Source organism: Symphalangus syndactylus, chromosome 3 (genome assembly GCF_028878055.3).
Source record: "Symphalangus syndactylus isolate Jambi chromosome 3, NHGRI_mSymSyn1-v2.1_pri, whole genome shotgun sequence".
Lineage (NCBI taxonomy): Eukaryota > Metazoa > Chordata > Mammalia > Primates > Hylobatidae > Symphalangus > Symphalangus syndactylus.
The window spans coordinates 9,086,971-9,110,991 of record NC_072425.2 but is presented as its reverse complement, the minus strand read 5'-3'; the positions used below and the strand labels follow the sequence as shown (position 1 = coordinate 9,110,991).

General features: G+C 59.7%; 1 protein-coding gene and 1 long non-coding RNA gene across 4 annotated transcripts in view; one reads left to right on the top strand and one right to left on the bottom strand.

The window, feature by feature from the left end:
• KCNT1 (potassium sodium-activated channel subfamily T member 1) overlaps positions 1-24,021 on the top strand; it is a 91,272-nt gene that overhangs the window by 3,667 nt on the left and 63,584 nt on the right. For 2 of the 3 annotated variants that reach the window (XM_055270408.2, XM_055270407.2), the window contains exon 2: positions 8,799-8,942. The exons of the other annotated variant lie outside the window; for it this stretch is intronic. In XM_055270408.2, the coding sequence (XP_055126383.1) occupies positions 8,799-8,942 (144 nt within the window). The remainder of the gene's footprint in view (positions 1-8,798; positions 8,943-24,021) is intronic. 3 annotated transcript variants of the gene reach the window in all.
• Positions 15,419-22,413, bottom strand: LOC134736278 (uncharacterized). Its single transcript, XR_010120180.1, has 3 exons — positions 21,694-22,413; positions 18,787-20,857; positions 15,419-16,861 (listed from the first exon to the last, which is right to left on the bottom strand). It is a non-coding gene; the product is annotated as an uncharacterized lncRNA (long non-coding RNA).

Sequence of the window (24,021 nt, the reverse complement as noted above, 5' to 3'; positions counted from 1 at the left end):
ATTGGCCCAGGGAGGTGAGACCAGTACTAGCAACTGGCAAGTGTAAAAGGTTTGCAGGGGACAGTGGCAGGGCAGAGGCCACGAGCTTCCTGGGGTAGGTCCCTGGAAAGGCCCTCCTTGAGAGGGGGCCTCCAGCTGCTCCCTAGATCGGGGGCGGAAGGTGGGGAGATGGGAGAGGAGGGTGGCCTCACTGGAGCAGAGGTGGGGGCATCAGGAGATGGAGGGCATTGCAGGACCAGGGTCTGGACTGGCACAAGGCGGGCGCCCCGGGAGGAGCAGAGGGCCTGGAGGAGCTTCTGGGAACTGTGTCTGTGAGGTTGGTCCATCCCAGCAGTGAGATGCAGTAGCTGTGTCAGCTCTGGCGAGTCACTTCACCTCTCTGGGCCTCAGTTTCCTCATCTGTAGAATGGGAGTGCTAGCATGGACCTTACGAGGTTGTGTTGAGCCCATGCTGACAGCACATACTCAGTGTTTACAAAGCTGTGTTGGTGTCAGGAGCTTGCACACCGGCCAGTTCGTCTTTGCCTCGTCACGCACCAGCCTGTGTCGACACATCAGAGCTAAGCATTTGTCCAGTGACTTCCCTGAGATGGATTCTTAAAAGTGGAATTGCCCGGTTGAAAGATTCCCACAGTGTTAATGTTTGCCACATGGCCCACGGCCCCCAGGGGTGGGAATGGCTCCCCCTCACAACAGTGCCAGGGTGCGGCGTGTGCCAGCTGCCACTGTCCCCTCCTTGGCACCGTCGCCCTGGGGCACCTGTGTGCTGCCAGGCACCACTCAGGCCTTGGAGGCTGAGACACAGCTGGCCCCTTGGTGCCCAGGAAAGGCACACAGGCCTCCTCTTTTGTAGCCACTCTGGGGCACTCCACAAGCGGGGCAAAGGGGGCTTCCATCTGCCTGTGACTCCCTCCAGGGGCCAGAAATGGGTCCTTATGCTTCACAGGCACCAATAGTGCTTTTGCCTGGGGCAGACCCAAGCTGTGACAGACAGCCAGGGCTCAGACCACCACACACAGCGGCTTTCCAGTGGATTTTCCTGACTGCAGCCACATTGAGGGAGGCGGCTGGGGCTGGGGCAGGTATTGGGAGCGCCAGTGAGTTGGTCATTTTCTGAGCACGATGGCAGCTCAGGGTAAGGGCCCCTAGATGGAGCAGGGGCCCTGTGCCTCGGCCTCCCTAAAGCAGCCCAGCCCTCCCAGAGTTCACTGGTGCTGAGGAAACGGAAGCCCCACTTGTGCCTCAGTTTCCAGAGAGGCCCAAGGCCAGGCACAGTGGGCCATGCCTGTGATCTCAGTGCTTTTGGAGGCTAACGCGGGAGGATTGTTTGAGGCCAGGAGTTCGAGACCAACCTAGGCAACATAGCAAGATCCCTGTCTCTACAAAAAAAAAATTAATTTAAAAAAATTAAGATCAGATAAGGCCCGGTGCACCCCTGCAGGCCATGCCAGCCCTCAGGTGCTCAGCATGACCAGCACAGGGACCTGGCACAGTTCTCTGGGGGAATGAGCAGGGGCATGGTGGTACCTCCCACAGCTGTGGGAGAGGGGCGGCTTCTCCTCCAGGTCCAGCCCCCACCACAGCCTCCCCACCCTCAGGCTGTCCACCCTGGCAGGGCTGTCCCCAAGGGTCCCCTGCGGGCTCCAGGCTGTGCTTCTTGCTACGATCACAATTGCCCCCAGCAGCCAGCTCAGCTCGAGGGTACTGACAGCTGACGTGTGCAGTCACCAAGCATCTCCCAGCAGCCACAGCGTGGCCGGGGGCAGGGGCTGTGGGCTGATGCAGCTGGAGAACAGGGTGTGGCCTGTGAGAAGGACCAGCCAAGGGTCCCGGGCACCCAGGACCCTGAGATGGACTTGCCATCTGACCCTGAGTGACCAGCACACTGCTGCCTGCTGCAGGGGGTGGGGACAGCAGAAGAGCTCACCTGGCTTCTGGCCCAAGCCCAGGCTTCTGCCTCCCCCGACAACCTTGGGCACGGATCCAGGGGTGATGGCCCCCACAGCCTCGCCTGGGGCCCCTGTGTCCACTGTGCGGCTGGCCTTCCCCTCTACCCTCCGGGCTGGGAGAAAGCTGCTCTGAAGTCTGTCTGGATAAATCTACAGCTTGATTTCGGCTCCTCCACGTGTTCTGAGCTTTCACTTTGGATCTTAAAGCATCTCAGGAGACGGTGCTGAGCAGCCACCCTCGCATGGGCAAGAAGCCCCTCCCCTAAAGAGAGACGTCACCCAGGACGCTTGCCTGCCCAGCTGCCTGGGCATCTTGAGCAGTTCTGACTTTGTAATCATTGTGCAAAGGAAGCATTGAGTTTTTCTGCCATGGTCAGCAGAGAGGTTCTGCAGCTTTGCACTTGCTGGACGCTAAGCCCAGCACTCAGACGCCCCCATCACAGTGATGCTGTGCCTGCCTGGGGGGCTCTCCTGGATGCGGGGTAGGGATGCCTACGCGCATACAGGCACATGCACACAGATCCATGTGCATGCACACATATGTCCACATGTGCACATGCATACATATGCCCAGGTACATGTATGCATACATGCACATTGTACATGTATGCATGCAATCCCATCCACGCATGCACGTATTCATACACATACCTCTGCATGCACATACATGCTCATTTACACACACATCAGCATGCATGTGCGTATTTACATGCTTACATGGTGCTCCTCTCCCTCCTCCCTGACTTCTCTGTCAAACATGGCTCACCCAGCTCCTGGAAATTTTGAACTGAGTGTGAACAAGAATGTATTTTAGGAGAGAAACCTCATTCCCTTAGCCAAAGACAGTCACAATCTTTTTTTGTTGTTGTTTTTTCAGACAGAATCTAGCTCTGTCACCCAGGCTGGAGTGCAGTGGCGCAATCATGGCTCACTGCAGCCTCAACCTCATGGGCTTAAATGATCCTCCCGCTTGAGCCTCCTGAGTAGCCGGGACTACAGGCACCATGCCTGGATAACTTTTGTTATTTTTTGTAGAGGGAGGTTTTTGCCATGTTGCCCAGGCTGATCAGGAACTCCTGGGCTCAAGTGATCTGCCTACCTCAGGCTCCCAGAGTGCTGGAATTACAGGCGTGAGGCACCATGCTGGGCCACAAGCAATGTTAAAAGAAGTCTTTGCGGGAAAGGACATTTTATCCAGGACTTCCTATGCTGATCCTGAGAGGCAGGCTCCTTGCTTCTTTCTGAGCCCCAACCGGGGGCAGAAATAAGGGCCTGGTGATGCTGGAGTTTAGGGAAGGACGTCTTTAGCCCTTAGCCGTTCCGTTTGCCATAGCACCCGTCATGCAGGATATATTCAGTTTGCAAGGCACAATGGGTGAGACACTGCCCTAGAACCCCACCCTGCCCCCAGCACTGTGGCTGCCAGTGTGTGGGGACAGTCTCTATATCACCTACAAGCTGGGTGCCCAGAGAAACCCACCTCCTCTTTAGGGTTCTGTGGAAAGAGGTCGTGTTTAGTTTTTAAATGGGGTTCATCATATGTCATTCAGGTTGTGTAGTGATGCATCCACGCGGGCTAAACACAGGCTCACAGAGACCTGTGCCTTCACAGAGCAGTTTTGGCTGTAGCTGTCAGCCGCTCCTGAATTCAGGGACGTGCAGGCTGTTTGCAGTGTTCACCTTCATACGTGAGGCCGTGATGAAAATCCATGCCTGGGCCTCCTCGGACACAGATCAAAAATGTCCCCAGGTAGAGGTTCCAAGTTGGAGAGGACCCACGATTCCATCGTAATTAATCCACTGCTCCCGGCGGGACACTACACAAGAGCCCTGGCTTGCAGAACCCCCCGTTCTCTAACCACAGCCGATCACTGGCGCAGGAGACCGTCCAACTCTGTATCTCTCTAATTATTAGCTAGGTGGCTTGTCTTTACTTGTGCGTTGTTTTCCGTTCCTCTTCTTTGAACCTCACTCATCCATCCTTTGAGTTGTTTTCTTTTTTGAGACAGAGTCTTGCTCTGTCACCCAGGCTGGAGTGCAGTGGTGCGATCTCAGCTCACTGCAACCTCCACCTCCTGGGTTCCAGCAATTCTCCTGCCTCAGCCTCCCGAGCAGCTGCGATTATAGGCGTGTGCCACCACAACCAGCTAATTTTTGTATTTTTACTAGAGATGGGGTTTCACCATGTTGGCCAGGCTGGTCTCGAACTCCCGACCTCAGGTGATCCACCCACCTCGGCCTCCCAAAGTGCTGGGATGACAGGCGTGAGCCGCCGCACCTGGCCATGTTTTCTGCCAGATTTTGTTTTCCTTTCCACGGGACTTGTAGACACCAGGCTGTGTTCTGGTGATTATTCTGTTGCAAATATGTTCTTCCTGTTGGTCGCTTGTTCTTTCCTTTTACCAGTGATGTCTTTTGTTAAACAGCAGTGTTTTGTTCAGATGTAGAAGCTTTTATAAATCTATTCCTCTTGGAATAGATTATTTTTGGGCTTTGTGTATTAAATAAAAGGGCTTCTCAGCTCTGAACACTTTTCCCTGTATTTTCTTTCCATCTTGTGCTTGGTTTGGGGCTGCAGCGTGGAGTCTAATCTTATTTTATCCAACAGAAGACACGTTGCATAGCATAGGCTGGAGCCAGGTACTGGGTTCAAGCACCGGCCCTCCCGAGGCAAGGGGACAAGTGATAAACAAGGATAAATAAGGAACAAGGTCAAGTGCGTTTCTGAAGTTCTCCGGCCTCCATTTCTCCATCAACACAATGGGAAGGATGTCACCCCTCCTGATATTTGCGACCATGACTTGAGTCGGGACAGGTGGAGCTGCACTCGTTCCAATACCATAGGACCGAGGAGTGCCCCCCGCCTCCTTTCTCAAGCCTGGATTCCAACATGGGTTTCAGCCGGTCAAGGCACTCTGCTGTGTCTTGCCGCTCTCTGTCTTTTCTTGGGCCAGACCGCAGAGTGTCAGCTGCTGTGGCTGGACATTAGTGCTGGCAGGAGAAGACGAGGGCCCTCTCTGTTCCTTCTCACAACCGCTGTGGCTGTTCTTGCACATATATTCTTCAGGATTAATTTTTGAAACAGTTCATCAAATTCTGAGAAAATAGTGATGCGCTCTTGATTGGCGGCGATTCCCTTTACCCGTGTATTTGGAGAAGGGACTGTTGGACCCTCGGGAAGAAGACCTCTGTCTCCCGCCAGCAACAGCTTCCAGTCCATCTCTCGGGAATGCAGTGTGCCCCTGTGGGTTTGGGGCAGGGTGGAGCCCGGGCTCAGAGCTCCTGCACCTGCTCTAAGCAGGGCTTTCTCTGGTGGCTCTCTGCTCTTCCTCTCCGTGGTGCTCCTGGGTTGGCCGCCGTACTTGGTTCTGTGTTTGCTCTGGTAGGTTTTCAGTTGATTCCTCTTGGGTGTTCCAGTAAGTAATCATTTCAGCTCCAAACAGAGCCCCCTTCATGACTCTCTCCTTTTATCCTTTTTCTCACAGCAGTGCACAGATAAAGCCTCCATTATGGTGGCACGGGCAGCCTTGCATTCCCAACTGGAACGGGAATGCCCCGGGCCTTTGGCGGGAGAAGCTTGTCTTTAAGCACTTTGTCAGACAGCCCTGGCTCCGTGGCCGCCGGGGACAGATGCAGGGGGAGTGAGAAGCAGGCAGTCCCGGCTATCAGAAGAGCCCCCCCATCTGGCCAAAGGCAGCACAGCCCGAGGTGAACCGGGACCTGGCCCCCACCCCGGCGCCTCTGCCAGGACCTCAGGACGCTCCTTGGGCTCTAGGAGCCACTTGTCCTCGCCAGGCACTAGGGATGGAGATTGTCCTGGCTTCTCAAAACTGTTCTCAGGATTCCGTGCCACCACCTGGCTTGCCAGGGTGCCTGGCGTGCAGCTGGCTCTCAGTCCATGGCAGCTGGCACTGAGCACAGCTGCCGGGCTCCCGGCTGATGGGGTTGTCCGGGTCAGTGCACGTGACTATGTGTGCACCAAACAGCTGACAGGGACTTCCTGTTGCCGTGCCCGGGTGTGGACTGCCTTGCTCATTCTTGGCCTCTCCAGATGGATTCCAAAAGTCAGTGTCCCAAGCCTGAGCTCTCTGATGGGCCTCAGCTGAGCGGAGGGGGCACGCTGGGTGCCGGCCATCCTGGGTCATAGCCTTTGTCCATGAGAGCTCAGCCAAACTGCTGGCCACACTACACCTGCTGTAGCTGAAGCACTCACGTGCAGGCCCTGTTCTGAGTGCCTCAGGCGTGCTGTCTGGTTACATCTTCACAGTCGTCCTGTAAGGGAACAGGTGTCAGTATCTCCCTTCACGCATGAGCAAACAGGCTCAGGGAGGTGAAGTGACTCGCCGGGGGCTGCCCAGCAGGACTGATGGGCCAGGACTGAGCCGTGCTCATGCCAGCGGGACTCTTGCCACTCTCTGGGCCTGCAGGGTGTGTGCTGACAGCCCAGAGAGTCCCCAAGAGGAGCAGGGGGTGCTCCGAGCCCCTGGCCTTGCCTAGGGGGTGTGCTCTGTCCCGTCACCTCAGCCCTGGTTCCAAGGGGTGTGTGAGTCCCACAGGTTGAGCTCCACACCTTGTCCAGAAAGTAGTGTAAGGGCTGAGGAGATGGACACCTTCCTTAAGCCACCAAACACAGAATTCTTATGGAAATTGGTAATTATTTGGCACAGCCGTCACTCAGAGAATAAAAAGATCATGGATGTGGCCTTGGGGGTCCTAGATGTCCTCCAGGGCCACTTGGGTCACACAGGGAGGAGAGCGCAAGAGAAAAGGGGGTGCAGAATTCAAGGTGGGCTCCAGGGTCCTCATGTCTGGCTATGCCAGGGTTGTGTTCCAGTTCTACCTGAGCCAGCTTCGGCAGGGACCGGACCCCCCAAAACTCCCCTATCCCCTTGTGCCCAAAAAAGCTGGCCGATGTAGGCCTTCCTGCTTGGGAAAAGTCTCAACCAGACCCCAAGGACACGGGGAGCAGCTGCTCTGCTGCTGTCCTCCTGCGATGGGCACCTTTCCAGAGACCCTGTAGCCCCGGCCCTCAGCCAACACAACAGCCAAGTATTTTCAAGATTTCTGGCTCTGTGGGGGGAACAAGGCAGGATGCCAGGAGGCCTGCGGGACACCTGCTCATGGCCATGTGCTCACTCAAGTGTCAAAGCAGCTTCCCGAGGGAGGAAGGGCAGCTTGTCCTTGTCACCCTCCCCAGGCCACATCTGGGGAGCAGGGGTGGGGCCAGGTCTCTGGACTCCTGGTGCACTTCCTTCCCCCAGTGACCCCTGAAGCAAGCCAAGGTCCAACCCCCCTGAGCTTGTCCATGGGCCCTGCCAAGACCGGGCCTCGAGGCCAGGAGGAGGAACCAGAGCCGCTCAAACGGCAGACGGGGCGGGGACGGGAGGAGGCAGCCATGCTTGAGGCGCCGGCAGTCTCTTGGGGTTTTGCCATTGAAAGGGGCTTTCAGTAACGAAGGCACAAAATCAAGAAAATAGAGCCCCGACCCCTGGCCACGTGGTTCCCCTGCCTGCCTGCACCTCCCCATGGCCCAGCCAGCTTGTGACTAAGGAAAAACATGCAGCTACGCTGATGCAATTAGGAAAATGTTATTTTTCAAACGCTGCCAGATCCTGGGGGTTGAACCTGTGACCTCAGAACGAGGAGCAGGGTTTGGGGCACGCACCTGCTGCCTGCAGCTTCAGCCTGGGGTGCCCATAGCTCCTTACCTGCTGCTTGTCTGAGGGTTAGGGGACACAGGAGAGGCACTGGTGGGGGCTCAAGGAATGTGCCCACCCCTCCCAACTTGAGGAGAGAGAAGAGAGTTTTGTAGCCTCCCTGGACCTGGTGTTCCAAGTGAGTGGCCTCTGCAGGGCCTACGGGCACAGCATGGGGAGCTGGGTGTGGTCAGAGCCTCCTGCCCCTGCCTGTGAGGGAGCCAGTCCCCTCCATTCCCCCTCTGCTCTCCTGCTGGCCTCGAAGCCTTGAACAAGGGCCAGCCTGGGCCAGGTAAGGAGCTCCCTGCCTCTCAGCTCCTGCTTCTTCTGGAGCAGCCAAAACTCACTTCAATGGGGGACACGGGGACAGGAAAGACGCAAGACCCCTGGAAGACACCTGCCTGGGTCCCCAAGAACTGCAGACCACCAGGGGACCTCTCACTCTACCCGGTGTGCCACGATGCCCCTACCCGGCGCTGCCAGCTCTCTGTGTCTCTTTGATCCCTCACCTGGTGACAGTGGCAGGGCAGCTCAGGGCCCAGAGGGCCTGGCAGCCCCCCGGGGTTCTGACCTGAGCTGAGCTGCTCCGCCTGGGGAGGCTGCAAACAAGGGTGTCTTCTTAGGCCTCCTGGTCACTCCACCCTCACCCCTCAACAGCCTGAGGGTCTGAGACGGGGGTCTCTGGGGCTGGACCATGAAGGAAGGTTGAGCAGCCGGCCTCGGCAAAGACCCTGGGGACGGGGAGGGGAGCTTGGGAGTTGGGAGGGGTTGCAGGCGTCTGGCGGGGCTTCAGAGCAGGGGGAGGGCCTCCATCCTGGCTCTTGGGGGATCAGGGAGGAGTGGTGCGCGCCTGTCCCTGAGCTGGCCATGACAGCTCCCGTCCCCCTTACCTCCTGCCAGGCCCCGGGGCCGCTTTGGAGGGAGCCCCGCCCCCTGCCCCTGCGCAGCCCCCGCCCTAGCCCCAGCCCGGCGCAGCCGGTCCCGCGCGCCCCCGCCCGCATGTGCCGCCAGGCCCGCCCCCGCCCGGCCGCCCGCCCGGTGGGTCGCGGTGGCCGCGGGCTGCGCTTCGCGGGCCGGGCCTGGCGGGCCGGGGGCTGCGTGCGTCCGCGAGGGCGCCGGGCGCGGGCTGAGGGGCGCTGGCGTGTGCCCGCAGGCGGCCCTGCGCTGGGGACGGCGCGCTCCTGGACACCGCCGGCTTCAAGATGAGCGACCTGGACTCGGAGGTGCTGCCCTTGCCGCCGCGCTACCGCTTCCGGGACCTGCTGCTGGGTGACCCGTCCTTCCAGAACGACGACAGGTAGGGGCTGCGGGGAGGCTGCGGTCGCCATCCCGGGGCCGCCGCACGCCCGGAGCTGTCCGCGGTGCTGACGGCCGGTCCCGCGCGCCCCCGCAGCCGCCGGCGCCCTTCAACTTTTCCCGGCCTCTGGGGACGCAGAAGTTTCGGAGGGGGTGGGGGCAATGGGAAGCATCTTCTCGGGAGGGGGTCTCCGGAGGAGGGCGCGGGATGCTCGGAGCTGCGGAGTCTTCCACAGCCCGACTTGGGGCGCGGAGGCGGAGGGCGGCCTGGCCTTCCGGTGTCTGCTCCCAGCCCCCAGCACCCCAGTTTTTCTGGTTTTGGGGGCAAGCCAGGGCCGGAAGCGCCCCGGTGGCGGAGCCCGCAGCCTGGCTGAGGGCTGGCGTCCTCCAGGCTCAGGCAGCGGTCCTTGATTAATTATTCAGTGAGGGAGCGTGTCCTTCAGGTTCGTGACCTGGTCACTTATTCCGAGTCAGTGTCCCCGTCCCCTCAACATCTCCTGGGCTAAAAAGGCAAAATGAATTGTGGCTTTCAGTTAAGGACCAACAGGATGAGCCCATGGGAATAATTCATCCGCTGAGGGGGCTGGCAGGAAGCTGGAAGAAATGTTGCTTTTCTCTCCTCCTTTTCCCCAAATAGCTGTCTTGGGTAAACACCCAGCACTTTAGCTCTGCCAGGCTCCGGGGAGGCGCTTTTTTGCCTGCAAGTGAAAGCAAGTGCTCTGAGGACTCACGTGGAGCTGGAGCCCGCGGGGGCTTCAGGTCAGGAGCCGCTGCCCTTCCAGCGGGTAGGGTATGGCAGGGTCGGAGTTGTCACTGTCTCCAGGGCTCCGTCACCACCCAGCCCTGGGCTCAGCTAGTAAATCCACAGTTTCCCCCAACAACGCAGTTATTCAGGTTGGCACACAAAGTACATGAGGTTGAAAATGGTCAGGACACAAACTGAGCTTTCAGAGTAATCTACTGCTGAAACTGCAGCTGAAAAAGAAATCATGTTTGTAACTAGGGTCAGTCCTAGGGACTGTATCCACCAGGACCATGAAGATTTGTAAAAAGGGGATCTTAAAACCCCTCTGCCTGCGGGGAATGGAATATTCTGCCAGACCTCCCATAACATTGGGTTGTGTGAACCAAGAGTCAGGAGTGGGGACTGAACACTCAGAATCAGGGAGTGCGCGTCCTGCAGAGAGGCCTTTTAAACTGGTTTTTTATCTTATTGAACTCAGTGCTCTAATAATGAGCTCACCTAAGCGCAAATGCCCAGGTGAAGAATTTAGTTTACCTCCCTGTGTGGGCAGAGGGCAGTCAGCCAGGCTGGTCCCAGGGTGGCGTGCATGGCTGGGAGGCTCTCCTAGGAGCCACACAAAGCTTCCCTAGGCGGAATCGGTGGACTCAACATCTTTCTAAGCCAGCACCAGCCCCTCAGGTGCTTGTTCAGCTGGGACTTGGTTAATTCTTGAAAACAGCAGCCCTGGGAGATCCTTCCAATATTGGGCAGGAAGTGGTGTCCATCCGCCTAATGGTGCCTGGGGCTCCCAGATGACTCGATAACGCCTGTGGCTGTGGTTGATCTAATTGTAGTGCTGTATTCCTGAGTGTTCAGGAGTGGACAGCAGAGGCTTTCGCTGTCTGCCTGGAGAGAACCGTGCCCGTCCCTGGGAGAGGAGAAGCTGGGATTTCACAATGAGTCCCTGATCCTGGGTGCGGTTTTTTAAAATTGCGGTGAAATACGTAAAACAGAATTTACCGTTAGTGACATTTAGTACACAACATTGTGCCACCCTCACCACTGTAATTCGAGAATATTTGTGTACCCTAGAAGGAAGCTCCTTACCACTGGGACTCACTCCCCAGTGCTCCCTTATCCCCCAGCCCCTGGCAGCCACCGATTTGCATTCCAGTGGCCTTGGCGTGCTGTGCCCAGTGTTCGCATGGGTTGTGTGCCGATGGTATTAGGAGGTGGACCGCTGGATGTGTGTGGCTGTGTGTGCTGGCTGGTGCGTGGCTGTGGGTCCTCTCCAGGAAAGGCCCATGGGGTACAGGGCATCTGTGCCAGCCACCAGTGCCCTGCTCTGTCTGGTTGGAAATGAAGTATACAGTGAAGTTCTATTGGAGGGAGAGTGGCCAGGGGTGTAGAGATCAGGGCTGTGTGGTCACTGTACCTGTCCTGTGGCGCTGTCCCTCAAGATGGCCTCAGAGATGCTATGCTGCATACCTTTCCTCGTGTGTGAAGGATGGGAGGGGACCTGGCCCTGTGATGTTGGTGTCTATAGGATGAGAGGGAAGGGGACCTGGCTCCTGTGGTGTTGGTGTCTATAGGACGGGACAGGGAGGGGACTTAGCTTCCCTCTTAGAGTGGTTCCCCACTTCTCACCTCTGAGAGGAAGCCTGGGCCTGGTGGAGATGGTGGCCTTGGGCACCCTGAGATCTGGAAGGTGGGGGGGCTGCTGGTCGGCTGGTCTCCAGCTCGCTTCCCAGCAGCTCTGCCTGGCTCCCCGTGGAGGCTGCGGGGGCCAGTGAGGCTGGCTGGGCACAGTACAGGAGTGGGCAGCTTTCCAGGGGCGCAGGGGCAAGTGAGTTGGGGGCTTCTGCCCGAGTCACCTGCCAGCTCGCCAGCCACCCCCCTGCACAGCTGAACCCACTCCTCACGTGGACTCAGGCCTTCCTGAGATTGCCTCGACTGGATGTAGGAGAGGGTGCCCTAGAGGTCTGGGAGCCCAGGGAACCCCCACTTACCCCACCCACGAATGGAAGCTCCTTGGTCTCAGCAGCAGCGTGGGGGCCTCTCCTCTCAAAGGCAGCTCAGGGAGCCTGGCCTGAAGGGTTTCTCTTCCTCAAACTTATTTGCCCAAAGGGGCCTGCTTCAGCCTCCATGGCAGGGTTGGGTGAGTCTGGCCTGGCCTCTCTCATGACCCCTGATGCTGGAATGGGTGGGTAACAATGAGGGAAATCAGGATGCTGCCAGGGGTCCTGAGGTCACCCAAGCCCTCCCCTATCCATAAGGACACGCATGTGGGGACCCCAGCCCTGGCTCTGTGGAAACCCCAAGCTGACCTGGAGGAGGGGATTGGCCGCTTGGAGGACCCTCCTGGGTGCTTGGGGTGGGGTCTGATGCCTCTACCTGCCATGAGAACCCACCCCATCTCTCCTCATCTTCCTCCTCATCCCCAGTGCCTATGCCTTCCCCCTCCTGGAGTGGAGACCCGGGGTCGTCTGCCTGGCCTGGTGGGACCCCCTTCCTGTGTACCGCAGTGACTCACAGGGGCCGTGTGAGGTGTGAGGACGTGCTTATCTGAATGCGGGAGGGAGCGCTGGTGGGGGTCTGGAGGCCATGGGGAGCCCAGGTCTGAGAGGGCTGAGCCCAGCAAGACCTGCCTGCCAGCTCTGGGTGAGAGAGCCCTTAGGTGAAGGGGAGGGGACTCTGGGATGGGGTCCTGGGCTGCAGAAGGAAGGGCTGGTGTGCCCAGACACGGCAGCACAGGCTCCGCTCAGGCCCCTGAGGGACCAGCACGGTGGCCTTGGCCATGGGGGTGTCTCAGGTCTGGATAAGGTGGAAGTGCCGCTTGGTCTGTCTCTGCACCAGGGGAAGAGGTTGGGGGGCAGGGAGACCCAACCACCAGCACAGGGCAGGTGCAATGTGGGGGCTCAGCACAGATCAGCGCCCCTCACGCCCTCCCTGTTTCAATGTGGGGGCTCAGCACAGACCGGTGCCCCTCACTCCCTCCCTGTTTCTACCCCAGGGCAGGCTCTGTGAGGGGAACGGGTGCTGCTGCCAACCCCTGGCAGGCTGTGAGCGAGCAGGTGGGCGGGCAGGACTCGGGCCTCCTGTTTCCCCGGGGAGTAGAGCCTCTGGCAGTGAGTCACCACAGCCTCCATCGCCTGTGGCCTTGGGCTGGGAAGAGCTCGGCTGGCCACGTGGGCAGAGGAGGCTGTACTGCTGGGCAGGCCACTCCCAGCGGGGATGACCCAGCCTGTCGGTACCGCCTGGTCGGGGAAGTGGGCAGAGTTGGGAGCTCATTCGCCTCAGGGACCCGATGGGGTCCTGGGTGGACCCTCCCCACTGCCTACTAGATGGTGTCTCGGGTGCTCCCTGGAGCAGCATTCAGCCACAGCCCACCTGCGCCCAGGATCTGGAGCCCTTGAGCCATGCTGAGAGTCTCACTGCCCCTCTGCCTGGGAGGCCTGGGGCAGCTGAGGGAGGCCCTGGCCCTCCCAGCCAGAGCCAGCTCTCGAGAGTGTCCCGGAAGCCTAAGTGAGCATCATGGCCCTTGGAGGACACAGACTTGGCCTCTTCTTCTGCAGAGGGGTTAACAGCCCCCAAAGGGCAGCTTGAGGAGCCAGCGGGACAGGGGCTGCCTGAGGGCTTGGGTCCTGGCAGTGTCCCCAAGCTGGGTCCCGGGCACCTTGCCCAGACCCCGGTCTGTGGCAGTGGAGGCGCGGCTTCCATCCTGCCCTGCACTGAGACCCAGGAAGATGCTGTGTGCGTCGGGGGATGCATGCTTTGGGGATACTTGGGGCTGTCACACCACAGGCCCATCTCTCCAAAGGGGCAGATTCCAGACAAAGAGTCCCAGTGGGGAGGGGTGGGGCAGGCAGCCGCCCCCCGCCATGCTGCACCAGGACCCAGCCCACCGGGGCCACTGAAGCCACCATTGGAGGCAACGTCAGGGTCGCCAACACTCCCAGGCATTAAGCAGGACATGAGAGGTGCCAGGAAGGCCCTGCCCACTGGCTGGGGCTCCTGGCAGGCAAGAGGAAGCTTCGTCCCTGAGCATGGCCAGGGCCACTGCCTTGGCTCCTTGGGCCACCCCAACTGAGCCCAGCACCCCCCGCCATGGGGCCCAGGCACCAGGGTCACCTGGGAATGGAGCGGCCGCCTTCCTGCAGAAAGGCCGGCCCGAGTGCAGGCCTCCCGGGGTCAGAACACTGCCCCAGAGGGGCCTGACCAGGCTGTTTCCTTAGCTCCTCCGACAGCAGAGAACGGAACTTGACTTGGTTCTCTGGAGTTGAGCAACAGCAAATATTTTTTCACACAACAAGCTGAGAAGTGGACCACAAACAGGGCCCGGCATTGCTGGGAACATGGGGCAGCGGGCCTGCGTGGAGGGTGGACCCCTGCCGGCCCCACAGGCAGCAACTGTGGACGGGCCAGGCAGGGCCAGCAGGGACCCAGCGGTGGCCTCGTAGGAGCAGGGATGGGTGCAGAAGGAGGGGACGGCCCAGACCCCTTTCTGGCCCTGCTGGGTGCACCCCTTCCATTCACCCAACCCTACCCCACAGTTAATCCAGCTGCCGCACAGGGACAGGGTGGCTGGGAACAGAGAGAGGCTTCTCTCACAGGGTGAAGGCCCCACCAGGCCTCCAAGCAGGAGGGGGTGCGGTGGGGATGTCTCTAGAAACAGCCCCACCCTCTGAGCCCTCATCTGTCATCCTTAATAACTGAACAATTTCCCAGCTGATCGGGGAAGTGCCTCGAGCCCCGGGTGACTGGGTGTGCTGAGGGCCTTCTAGAATCATCCCTTCTGCAAAAAGCCTGGGATTGCAATAAGTGCCCTCCTCCTGCCCAGCCCTCCTGGCTCCATCATCTCTTCCTGTCCCCTCCCCACCCCCATTATCCTGCCCCCACACACCAGCCCGGCTCCTGCTGAAGAAGCAGGGGGCCCAGGCAGCCTTCCTCCGGAGGGAGCTTTGCTCCGCTTCTCTTGGGGCTGGGGGCTGGGTCCTGCCTGCACCCCCACCCCCACCTGCTCTCCGAAGGCCACCCTGGGACCCTGAGCTGAGAAGGCACATCTGGGACCTGGAGCTAGCCCCAGCTCCCTGAAGGGCATTGAGCCCAGAGTTTTTGTGTGAAGGCCCGTGAGTGGCCTGGGCAGGACCTAGCACACAGGTTGGCTCTCCTTCGGGGGTGCTCTGGGGAAGCTAGGGCTGGGCTGCGCCTGCAGCACCCTGCTCCTGCCTTAGCACCCCGGGTCCCCATGTGACAGACTCAGGTGTGGCTGGAGCTTTGAAATGGTGGAACAGTCAGGAGGAAGGGCTTGGCCAGGCCTGACCCAAAGGTGAGGGTGGGGAATGGGGGACACACGGCCGAGCCCAAGGGGCAGTGAAGGTTCAGGGGCAGTGGTGGTTTAGGGGCAGTGAAGGTTCGAGAGGGGCAGTGGTGGTTTGGGGCAGTGAAGGTTCAGGGGCAGTGGTGGTTTAGGGGCAGTGAAGGTTCAGGGGCAGTGGTGGTTTAGGGGCAGTGAAGGTTCAAGAGGGGCAGGGAAGGTTCGAGAGGGGCAGTGAAGGTTCGAGAGGGGCAGTGGTGGTTTAGGGGCAGTGAAGGTTCGAGAGGGGCAGGGAAGGTTCGAGAGGGGCAGTGGTGGTTTAGGGGCAGCGAAGGTTCGAGAGGGGCAGTGAAGGTTCGAGAGCGGCAGTGGTGGTTTAGGGGCAGTGAAGGTTTGAGGAGGAGTCAGGGAGCCATGCAGGGTGACGGCTGGGGTGGGAGAGGCCTGGAGCTGGGTTTGGGAAGCGTGGCCCCTGGACTGGGGGACCCCCCCAGAAGGGGCTGAAGTGGCCCCCAACACTCTCAGCCTGAGCTGCTGGGCCAGCCCCAGCCTGGAAGCCACTCCGCTCCAGCACCAGGTCCCCTGGCGTGCCTCCTGCCCAGAGCTGCTGAGCTCAGGGAAACGCCAGCCTGCTCAGTGCCCAGGGGTGGTGAGGTGGGGGGTGGTTATATTGAACATTCTGCCCGGGGCCATCCTGCTGTGTGCAGGCATACTGATAGGGCAGGGAGGGGCCAGGTGGGATCCCAGTCCTGCCCCTGGCCCTTCTCTCCCTGGGTCCCTTTCCAGAGCAAACACCCACAGGCTTGGGAGGACACAGCCAGCCTGAGAAATGGCCTTGGCCAGGCCAGTGGGGCCCAGGCAGGCTGGGGACTCCTGGGCGGGGGAGGGTGCCGACCGTGTGCATACCAGGAACCAATCCCAGAGCTGTGGGGCTGCCTGTCTGTCTTTCCTGGACCCCCTTGGTCTGCCGCCTGCGTGATTGAGTCAAGGTCTGGTTTATTGGAGCAGGAAAGGCCCGGGATGGTGTCTGAAAGTTCTGGCAGGTTCCATGTGCTTTACGGTGTCCTGAGTGAGTGAACTGCGCGTCATGATTTTTCCAGTCTCTTTCCAGCTCAGGGTTTGCCTGTGTCGCCCCCACTCGGCTGTGGACAGGGCTGGGGGCCGGGCCTGCTCACCCTTGTCTCCTGGGCTCCCTGCCAGTAAGCAGGGTCCTGGAAGGTGGGCCTGAGTCCGACTGGGGGAAGGTGACGCCTCTGCTGTGGAGACTGTGCCTCCTGGGGTGGGCTGCACCTTCCTCCTAGCCCTGTGTCTCCCTCCGACGGTGGGTTCCAGGGGCTTGGGTCGCCTCCAGCCCTGGGTGGCCAAGGAGTGGGCAGGATCAACAGGAGGGCCAGAAGGCCACAGAGGCTGTCGGTGACCAGGGCCCACCACATGTGAGCGGTGTCTTATGGGGCATCACCTGGCTGCAGGGGCATGGAGGAGGGTCCGTGATACCCCTGGGCCCAGGGCTGGCTCAGTCCTCAGCCTTTGCATCTTTATGACTTAAGCGGGGGGCTCTGGCTTCCCCAACCAAACCCCAGGGATATCCAGGGAGACCCTGAGAGGGCGAATCCCACGTCCCCTGGGGCTGCATCCCCCGTCCCACCCCTGGGGCTGGCACAACAGGGCACACGGCTTCGTCACCAAGCCTATGTCGCAGGGACTCATGTGCGTGACACAAAATGAAATTCCTCCCGCATTAGTGTAAAACAGAACACAGATGCCCAGTGGGAGGGGCTGGCATCCTCCGCGTCAGGAAGCCACCATCCGTTTGGGCTTCAGGTTGTAATTCCCAATGCGCTCCCTCCAGTGTTCCGTCTCCATCATCCGGCGCGTCCAGCTGAAATGGAATGGGTGTAAGTGTTTTTATGCCTCGTCTCAGTCTTCCCAGCTGCTATGGAAAAGCACCACAGACCCGGCAGCCTCAGCAACAGAGATTTATTTCTCAGTTCTGGAGGCTGGAAGCCCAGGATCCAGGCGCTGGCAGACCTGGCTCCCGGTGAGAGCAGCTCCCAGGCTTGCACATGGCATCTTCTCGCTGCACCCGCGGGGCAGAGAATGCAGGCTCTCTGCTCTCTTCCTGTGGGGCACTGATCCCATCCCGAGGCCCCACTCTCATGACCTCGTCTAAGCCTACTCGACTCCTGAAGGCCCTGTCTCTAAATACCATCCCATCAGGGGTGGGGGCTTCAACAAGGGAATCTGGGGGGCGCAATTCAGTCTGGAGCAGGCTTGGAGGGAAAGAAGGAGACGCTGCAAAAGACGTCATGGGAAATCCTCCGGGGGGTTAAGTTGCACTTTCATTTCAAATTCCTTAAACTTCAAGGGCGTCTGCCAGGTCCCTAGAGAGAGCCTCCTGTGTGCAGCTTCCCTCTCCTCTCCAGCACTCATCAGGTCCTTCCCTGCTGGTCCCCTCTAGCCTCAGGCCACTGTGTGAGTGAAGGTCGAGGCCACACTGCCTGTGCCTCCCCAGCACTCAGTGACGGGCGTGGCTGTCCAAGGCAGTGAACTTGCAGAGCACAGGAAGCTGGGGGCTGGAGAGCTCGCCTGCAGGGCAGCACCCCAGAGGCCTGGCAGGGTGGATGAGCTGTCCCGTGACCCGTCACCCCTCCACCAGGTCCCAAAAGCAAAAATGTTGGTGGGGTGTCAGGAGTTCCAGCTGTACCTAGAAATTGTCCCGCATCCTGTTCCAAGAGGTATTGTCCATCTTGGGGTCAGCACGGAGTGCCGCCTGCATGAACAGGGCCAGCACCGGCATTCACTGCCATTGCCCGAGGCTCGGCTCCACAGGGTGGCAGGCGGGGAGGAGAGGCTGCTGCTCCCTGGCAGGACGTTCTTGTGCACCACGTGAGCCTGTGGCTCCCAAAGGGGCATTTTGTGCCTGTGCGACCGACAGCTGTGCCCACGTGTCTGCTGCATGGCCATGCTGCCTCTGAAGGGACCCCGGGGCTCGGGGGACCTCAGAGCCCTATCAGTAGGAGGGGGGCCCTGGCTCTCCTGGTGGGCCTCCGGAGCATCTAGAGCTGTCCCAGGAAGTGCCCTGTCCCAGGGACCTTGTTACTGACAATTCTGCCAGTCTGCCAAGTCCATCAAAGGCATCACCGCCTTCAGTGCTGGGCCATCCCTCGGGGCTTGCAGGCCTGGTGTCCGGCTGCACCTGGCCTAGCACAGGTGCCTCATGTCCTTGGACACCCCCTCTTCCATCCAGTCTGAGCGCCATGGCTCAGGGCAGCCCCGTCCCAGACCAGCGTCCACTCTCCTGAGGGTGCTGTGGGCTGGGGAGGCCCGGGTATCCTTGCCACCTTTGCCCTGAGCCAGTGTCTTCCTCTCCAGGTTTTCATAAGAGGCCCCGGGAAGCTCCACGCCCTCCTCCCAGCACTCCTGCTTTCCCCTCTGAATTTTTATCCATCGTGGGCCCCTGAATAAGAGCTGACTGTGGGATCTGGGCTCAGAGGCTCGAGAGGCACAGGGGGAGGGCACCGAGGGCCTCGCAGTCCAGGCCAGCCTCAGGGTCAGGCCTCCAGGGGCCTCAACTTCGTGTCCTCCCCATGGGGTGCCTTTCATCCCTGGAGGCCAGGCTGGGGGTGGCTCAGGGAGCACCATCTGTACAGGGGGCAGCAGTGGGTGGGTAGAGACAGCGGGCCCTGTGTGCACTCCCATCCTGAGCCCCCTGAGCCTCAAACAAGAGTGAAGGCAGCGCCCAGGGAAGCACAGGCCAATGGGGGCAGGCACAGCCTTGTGGGGGCCGGAGAACCAGGTCCTCACCTGCAGGATCCAGGCAGGCCAGTGCTGGGCGAGGGGCGTGGCCAGTCTGCTTGTTCCTTCCTCCACGTATGCAGGCATTCATTCATTCAGTCATGCAACAGAGGTCAAGTTGAGTGTCAGCAAATACAAACACAGGATGCCTGGTTAAATATGACTGTCAGATAAACAGTGAATCATTTCCCAGTGGAAGTGTATCCTATCCAATATCGGGGACGTGCTTATACTGAAGACGATTATTTTTCATCTGACATTGAAACCTCACCAGGTGTGTCATGTATTTCATTGGGATCCCTAGCTCCGGCCGGGTCGGCTGGGCTGAGATGCGCCGGGCTGGGCTGCCCCGAGAGGCCCAACCTGAAGGCCCCGGCCACCCACCTGGATTGGAGCTTCCTCTGCCCTGCCAGAGTCTGGGCTCCTGCAGGCACAGATGGGCCCCCCACCGCTGGCTTCAAGGATGACCCTGAACCTTCCCTCTAGCAGACAACAGATCTGACAGGGTCCTCCCCCGACGAGAGCGGGTGCTGGGCTCCCCCATGTGATCCTGAGGTTAATCTTGGTGGGAGCAGCGCCGGGGCCTATCCCTGCCCGCCCCCCCTCCCCCGACAGGAGGCAGCTGCGTGAGGGGGTGTGTGGTGGACACATGACAAACCCAGCCCAGGATCCCTTGGTGGCTCAATTCCCAATCCCCTCCCTGTACAGACAGGAAAACGGAGTCCTAAGAAGGGAGGGGCCTGTCGAGGGCCACACAGCTGCCTGGGGGGACCTCAGAAGGAGGGGTCTGTGGAGAGTACTCCAGGTCCCCTATAGTGTTTGAACAGGGCCTCCGAAAGATTCCTGTCCTCCCAGAACCCTAGAATGTGCCTTATGTAGAAACAGGGTCTTTGCAGATGTGATTAGTTGAGGATCTGAAGGGTGAGGCCATTCTGGACTCAGGGGCTCAGATCCGGTGACTCATACGAAGAGAAGGAACAAACCCAGAGACACAGAGCAGAAGCCACGCCGGGACAGATGCAGAGATCAGAGCGACACTGCCACAAGCCCAGGGCCACCAGGAGCTGGAGACGGCGGAGGACCCCCTTTGCCTGCGGGAGAGGGTGGACCTGCTAGCACCAGGATTTTGGATTGTGGTCTCCGGAACGGAGAGAAGAGACCTCTGCAGTTTTGGGCACTCAGTTTGTGGTATTGAGCCCCAGGACACCGATGCACACATCGGAGGGTGCAGGGGTCACTGTGGGACAGCAGAAAAGCTGGGGGGGCCCAGGGGCCACTAAGGAGGTTCCCACATGGAGCTGTGGCTGCCCTTGCTGGGTTTGGGACCCTCAGCCAGGTCCAGGCGGACAGAGTCTGTTTCCAGCACAGCCCCGTCCTTTTGCTGGGCGGTTCGCCTGGGTGTGTCCTAAGTTGATTGAATATATGCTGGAAAGCCGAAATGCTGGAAAAGAGGCCCCCTCCTGCCTGCCCTGGGAGCCCAGGTCTGGCAGGAGGAACCACCTGGGCAATAGGGGTCTGGGGAGGAAGAAGGGTTGGTGGGCAGCAGCCTCCCCAGCCACCACCCAGGAGCCACGGCTGTGGGGGCTTGGAGGGGCCTGTCAGGGCAAGAGACCCCCACATCCTCCCCTGACCTTGATCCACAAAAGGGCCAGCAAAGGACTGGGGAAAGGCCTGCAGTCGTGGGGGCAGGGGGATGAGGGGAGGGGACAGGAGGAGCCAGGACGCTGTCTGGGCTGGGGGCTGGGCTGGGGCAGGGGCAGCTGAGGGCCTGCGTGGATGTTCCCAGCCCCTCTGCACACCACTACGTGGTAAAGGGCCAGGAGCCCCCAGGGCAGACTCCCAGCCTGCAGGACCCTCTGGAGCTTCCCTGGATCTCAGATCCCTTCCAGGGACCTGGATGAGGCCAGACCCCCAGGGACAGAAGCCCCCTGGGAGCAAAGCCAGCCCAGTCTTGGGTGGCCACTGGGGAGGGGTCTGAGCTCAGAGCTCCCCCTGGCTTCCGTGGCTTGCCATGTGGCCAGGGCCGCATCTTCACCCCCATCCCGTTCCAAGCCTCAGTGGGTCCCTCAGTAGGTAGAACCTGTTGGGAGGGTAAAGCGAGGCACCCCGGGTAAGCCAAGTTCTGCTACGGACGGGGCCCCTTGGGGACCCAGATCAGACTCTGCCGAGGCCTCACCCCAGTCCCGCCCCCAACCTGATGATTAGCTAATTAATTCTGTCTCTCCCTCTCTCTCTCTCTCCTTCCCTCTCTCTCTCCCTCCCTCTCTCCCTCACTCTCTCCCTCTCACTCTCTACCTCTCTCCCTCCCTCTCTCCCTCCCTCTCTCCTTCCCTCTCTTCCTCCCTCTCTCCTTCCCTCTCTCCCTCCCTCTCTTCCTCCCTCTCTCTCCCTCCTTCTCCCTCCCTCTCCCTCCCTCTTTCCCATTCTCTCTCTCCCTCTCTCTCCCTTTCCCATTCTCTCTCTCTCTCTCCCCCTCTCTCTCCCTCTCTCTCTCCCTCCCTCTCCTTCTCTTTTCCATTCTCTCTCTCCCTCTCTTTCCCATTCTCTCTCTCTCTCCATCTCTCTCTCCCCCTCCCTCTTTCCCCTTCTCTCCCGCTCTCTCCCTCTCTCTCCCTCCCTCTTCCTCTCTCTCTCCCTCTCCCTCCCTCTCTCCCTCTCTCCCTCTCTTTCCCCTTCTCTCCCCTTCTCTCCCCCTCTCTCCCTCTCTCTCCACTCCCACTCTCTCTCTCTCCCTCCCTCTCTCCCTCTCTCTTTCCCCTTCTCTCCTCCTCTCTCCCCCTCTCTCCCTCTCTCTTTCTCTTTCTCCCTCTCCTCTGTCAGTTTCCCCACTCTCTGTAGGGCCCCCTTCACAGTGATTAGCCAAGGCCCAGCCAGAGGGACCTGGGAATGGGGAGGGGGAGCCCAGCCGTGTGTCACCTTTGGGAGGGGAGGACCTCTTCCGTGCCTAGTGGTGCTGTCGTGCCTTTGAAGGGAGGTGTGGCACCAGGCCAGGCGGTGTCCCCCATGCCAAAGGCCACTACGCATCCCGGCCCCTGGGTACTGCTCCTCCAGCCCCTACTCGCTGGCCTGGATTCTCTGGACAGAGGTGGGGCCCGCAGGGGAGCAAAGAGCCACCCAGAGGGCGTGGGTCCGCGCCAGGGCCCTTCTCAGACCAGCCGAAGGATGACCATCCCGATTGACCGTCCCAATCCGCACGCAGCCTGGGACTGGGACCTGCTGTGCAGGGTTCTAAAGAGGCGAGTGAGGGAAAGATGTGGCAGTGGGGAGGCCATCCTGGCCCAAAACGCAGTCACAAGGTCCTTAAAAGAGGGCGGCAAAGAGGGTTAAAATGGCAACGTTTGTGTTACGCGTATTTACTACAAAAACAAGCTTGCCTTAAGAAAAACTGAAAAAAGAAAAAGACGATTAACACAGGCAGAAGGAGATGGCCGTGTGAAGGGGGGGGCAGAGACTGGAGTGATGTGGCCACCGCCGAGGGGTGCCTGGAGTCCCCAGAAGTTGGAGGAGGCAGGAAGGACCTTCCCTAGGGCCTCCAAGGAAGCGTAGCCTTGTGACACTGGACTTCAGCCCAGGGACACTGATGTCAACTCTGGCCTCCAGAACTGTTGCTTCAAGCTCCCCGCTGTGGTACTTTGTTATGGCAGCCCCAGGACACCCGACACCAGGAAATTGCATAATTGTTTGGAGGGAGAACATGGGGCAGATTCACCTGGTTTCTATGTGGGGCAGAAAAGAGCCAGCAGCCAAGCCACCCCCAGGCCCCTCCTTGGGAAGTGAGACCCCCATAGCCTCACTGAGGATGTAGCCGCCACCCACGGCCTGCCTGGGAAAAGCCCGGATTTCAGGAAGCCCTGATTAGGTCTCCCAAGACTCACGCCCTGTGCCGGGGGACAGGAAGGGGGAGGCATCTCCCCAGAACTCAGGGAGGCCAAGGCCATGCCCACGGAGGGGCGGAGAGCCGGGGGGCCGGAAAGTGAGGGCCACAGCCACGGGCTGGGAAGGGGAGAGGGTCGGGCGGGAGTCCTGGGAGAGGGGCAGCCCAAGCCCAGCTTGGAGAGACATCTGCCCGAGAGCGGCCCCGGCATGTCCTCACCAGCTGGTGTGCTCAATCCAGGAGTGTTTTGTCGGGTCTGGTTATGATGATTCACAAACCCCTTTTTAATCTGGAACAGCTCCCACCAGGCGGGTCCCCCAGGATTTCCCACCCTACCCCCGGGATTGTGAATCTGAGACATCACACCATGATTGTCATGTGACATGGTGTTCGGGATTGAACTGTGTCCCCCAAGATTTATATATCAAAGCCCCAACCCATGGTACCTTAGAATATGACTGTATTTGGACATTGGTTCTTTAGAGGTAATTAAGGTGAAATGAGGTCATTCGGTTGGGCCCTAATTCAATAGGACTAAGGCCCCTGTTTATACAAAGGAGGAGTGGGGAGACAGGTATACACAGGAGATATAATTAAGTTCGCTGATGAGTTGAATTTGAATTAATCAAAGGGTGACTATCCGAGTGGGCTGCGTCTACTCACACGTGCCCTCTGAAAGCAGCGTTTCCTCTGGCTGGCAGTGGAAGAGGTGAAGTGACTGGAGGCAGCAGGGAACTGAACACATCTGTGCTTGCTTTAGAGATGAGGGCATACATCAAGGAAGGAGGTGGCCCTGGGGAGCTGAGAGCAACTCCCTGCCAGCGGCCAGCAAGAGAGGGGGTCCTCTGTCCCACAGTGCAGGAGGGGATTCCGCGGATGGCAGGAATGAGCCTGGGAGCAGGTTCCTGCTGGGCTCCAGATGCGGGCCCAGCCCTGCAGATGCCTCGGTCTCAGCCTCACGGGACCCTCTGCAGAAAACCAAGCTCAGCTGTGCACGGACTTCTACCCTACAGAACTGAGAAGTGATAAGTGGGTGCTGCTGTGAGCTTCCAGGCTGGTGGTGGTTCGTTACGCAACAGAGGTAGCACGTACACCAGGCCTCTCGTCCTGCAGAAGGTTCCACCGTCTGCACGTGTCCGGTGGCCTCTCTGTGGGTGGTTCAGCTTGTTCTTCTGCCTCCAGTATTTTTTGCAAAGTGGAAGCTGGGTCTGCAGGCCTGCTGGACGGAGCTTACTTGATCGAGGCTCAAAAATGTTGCACGTGCCCTTGGTGTCTGTGTGTGGCCTCAGGTCCTGGTTGCCCATGTCAAAGATGGCCCGATGGACCTGCTGGGGCCAGCCCAACCCCACCACTGGGCAGGTACTTCCCCC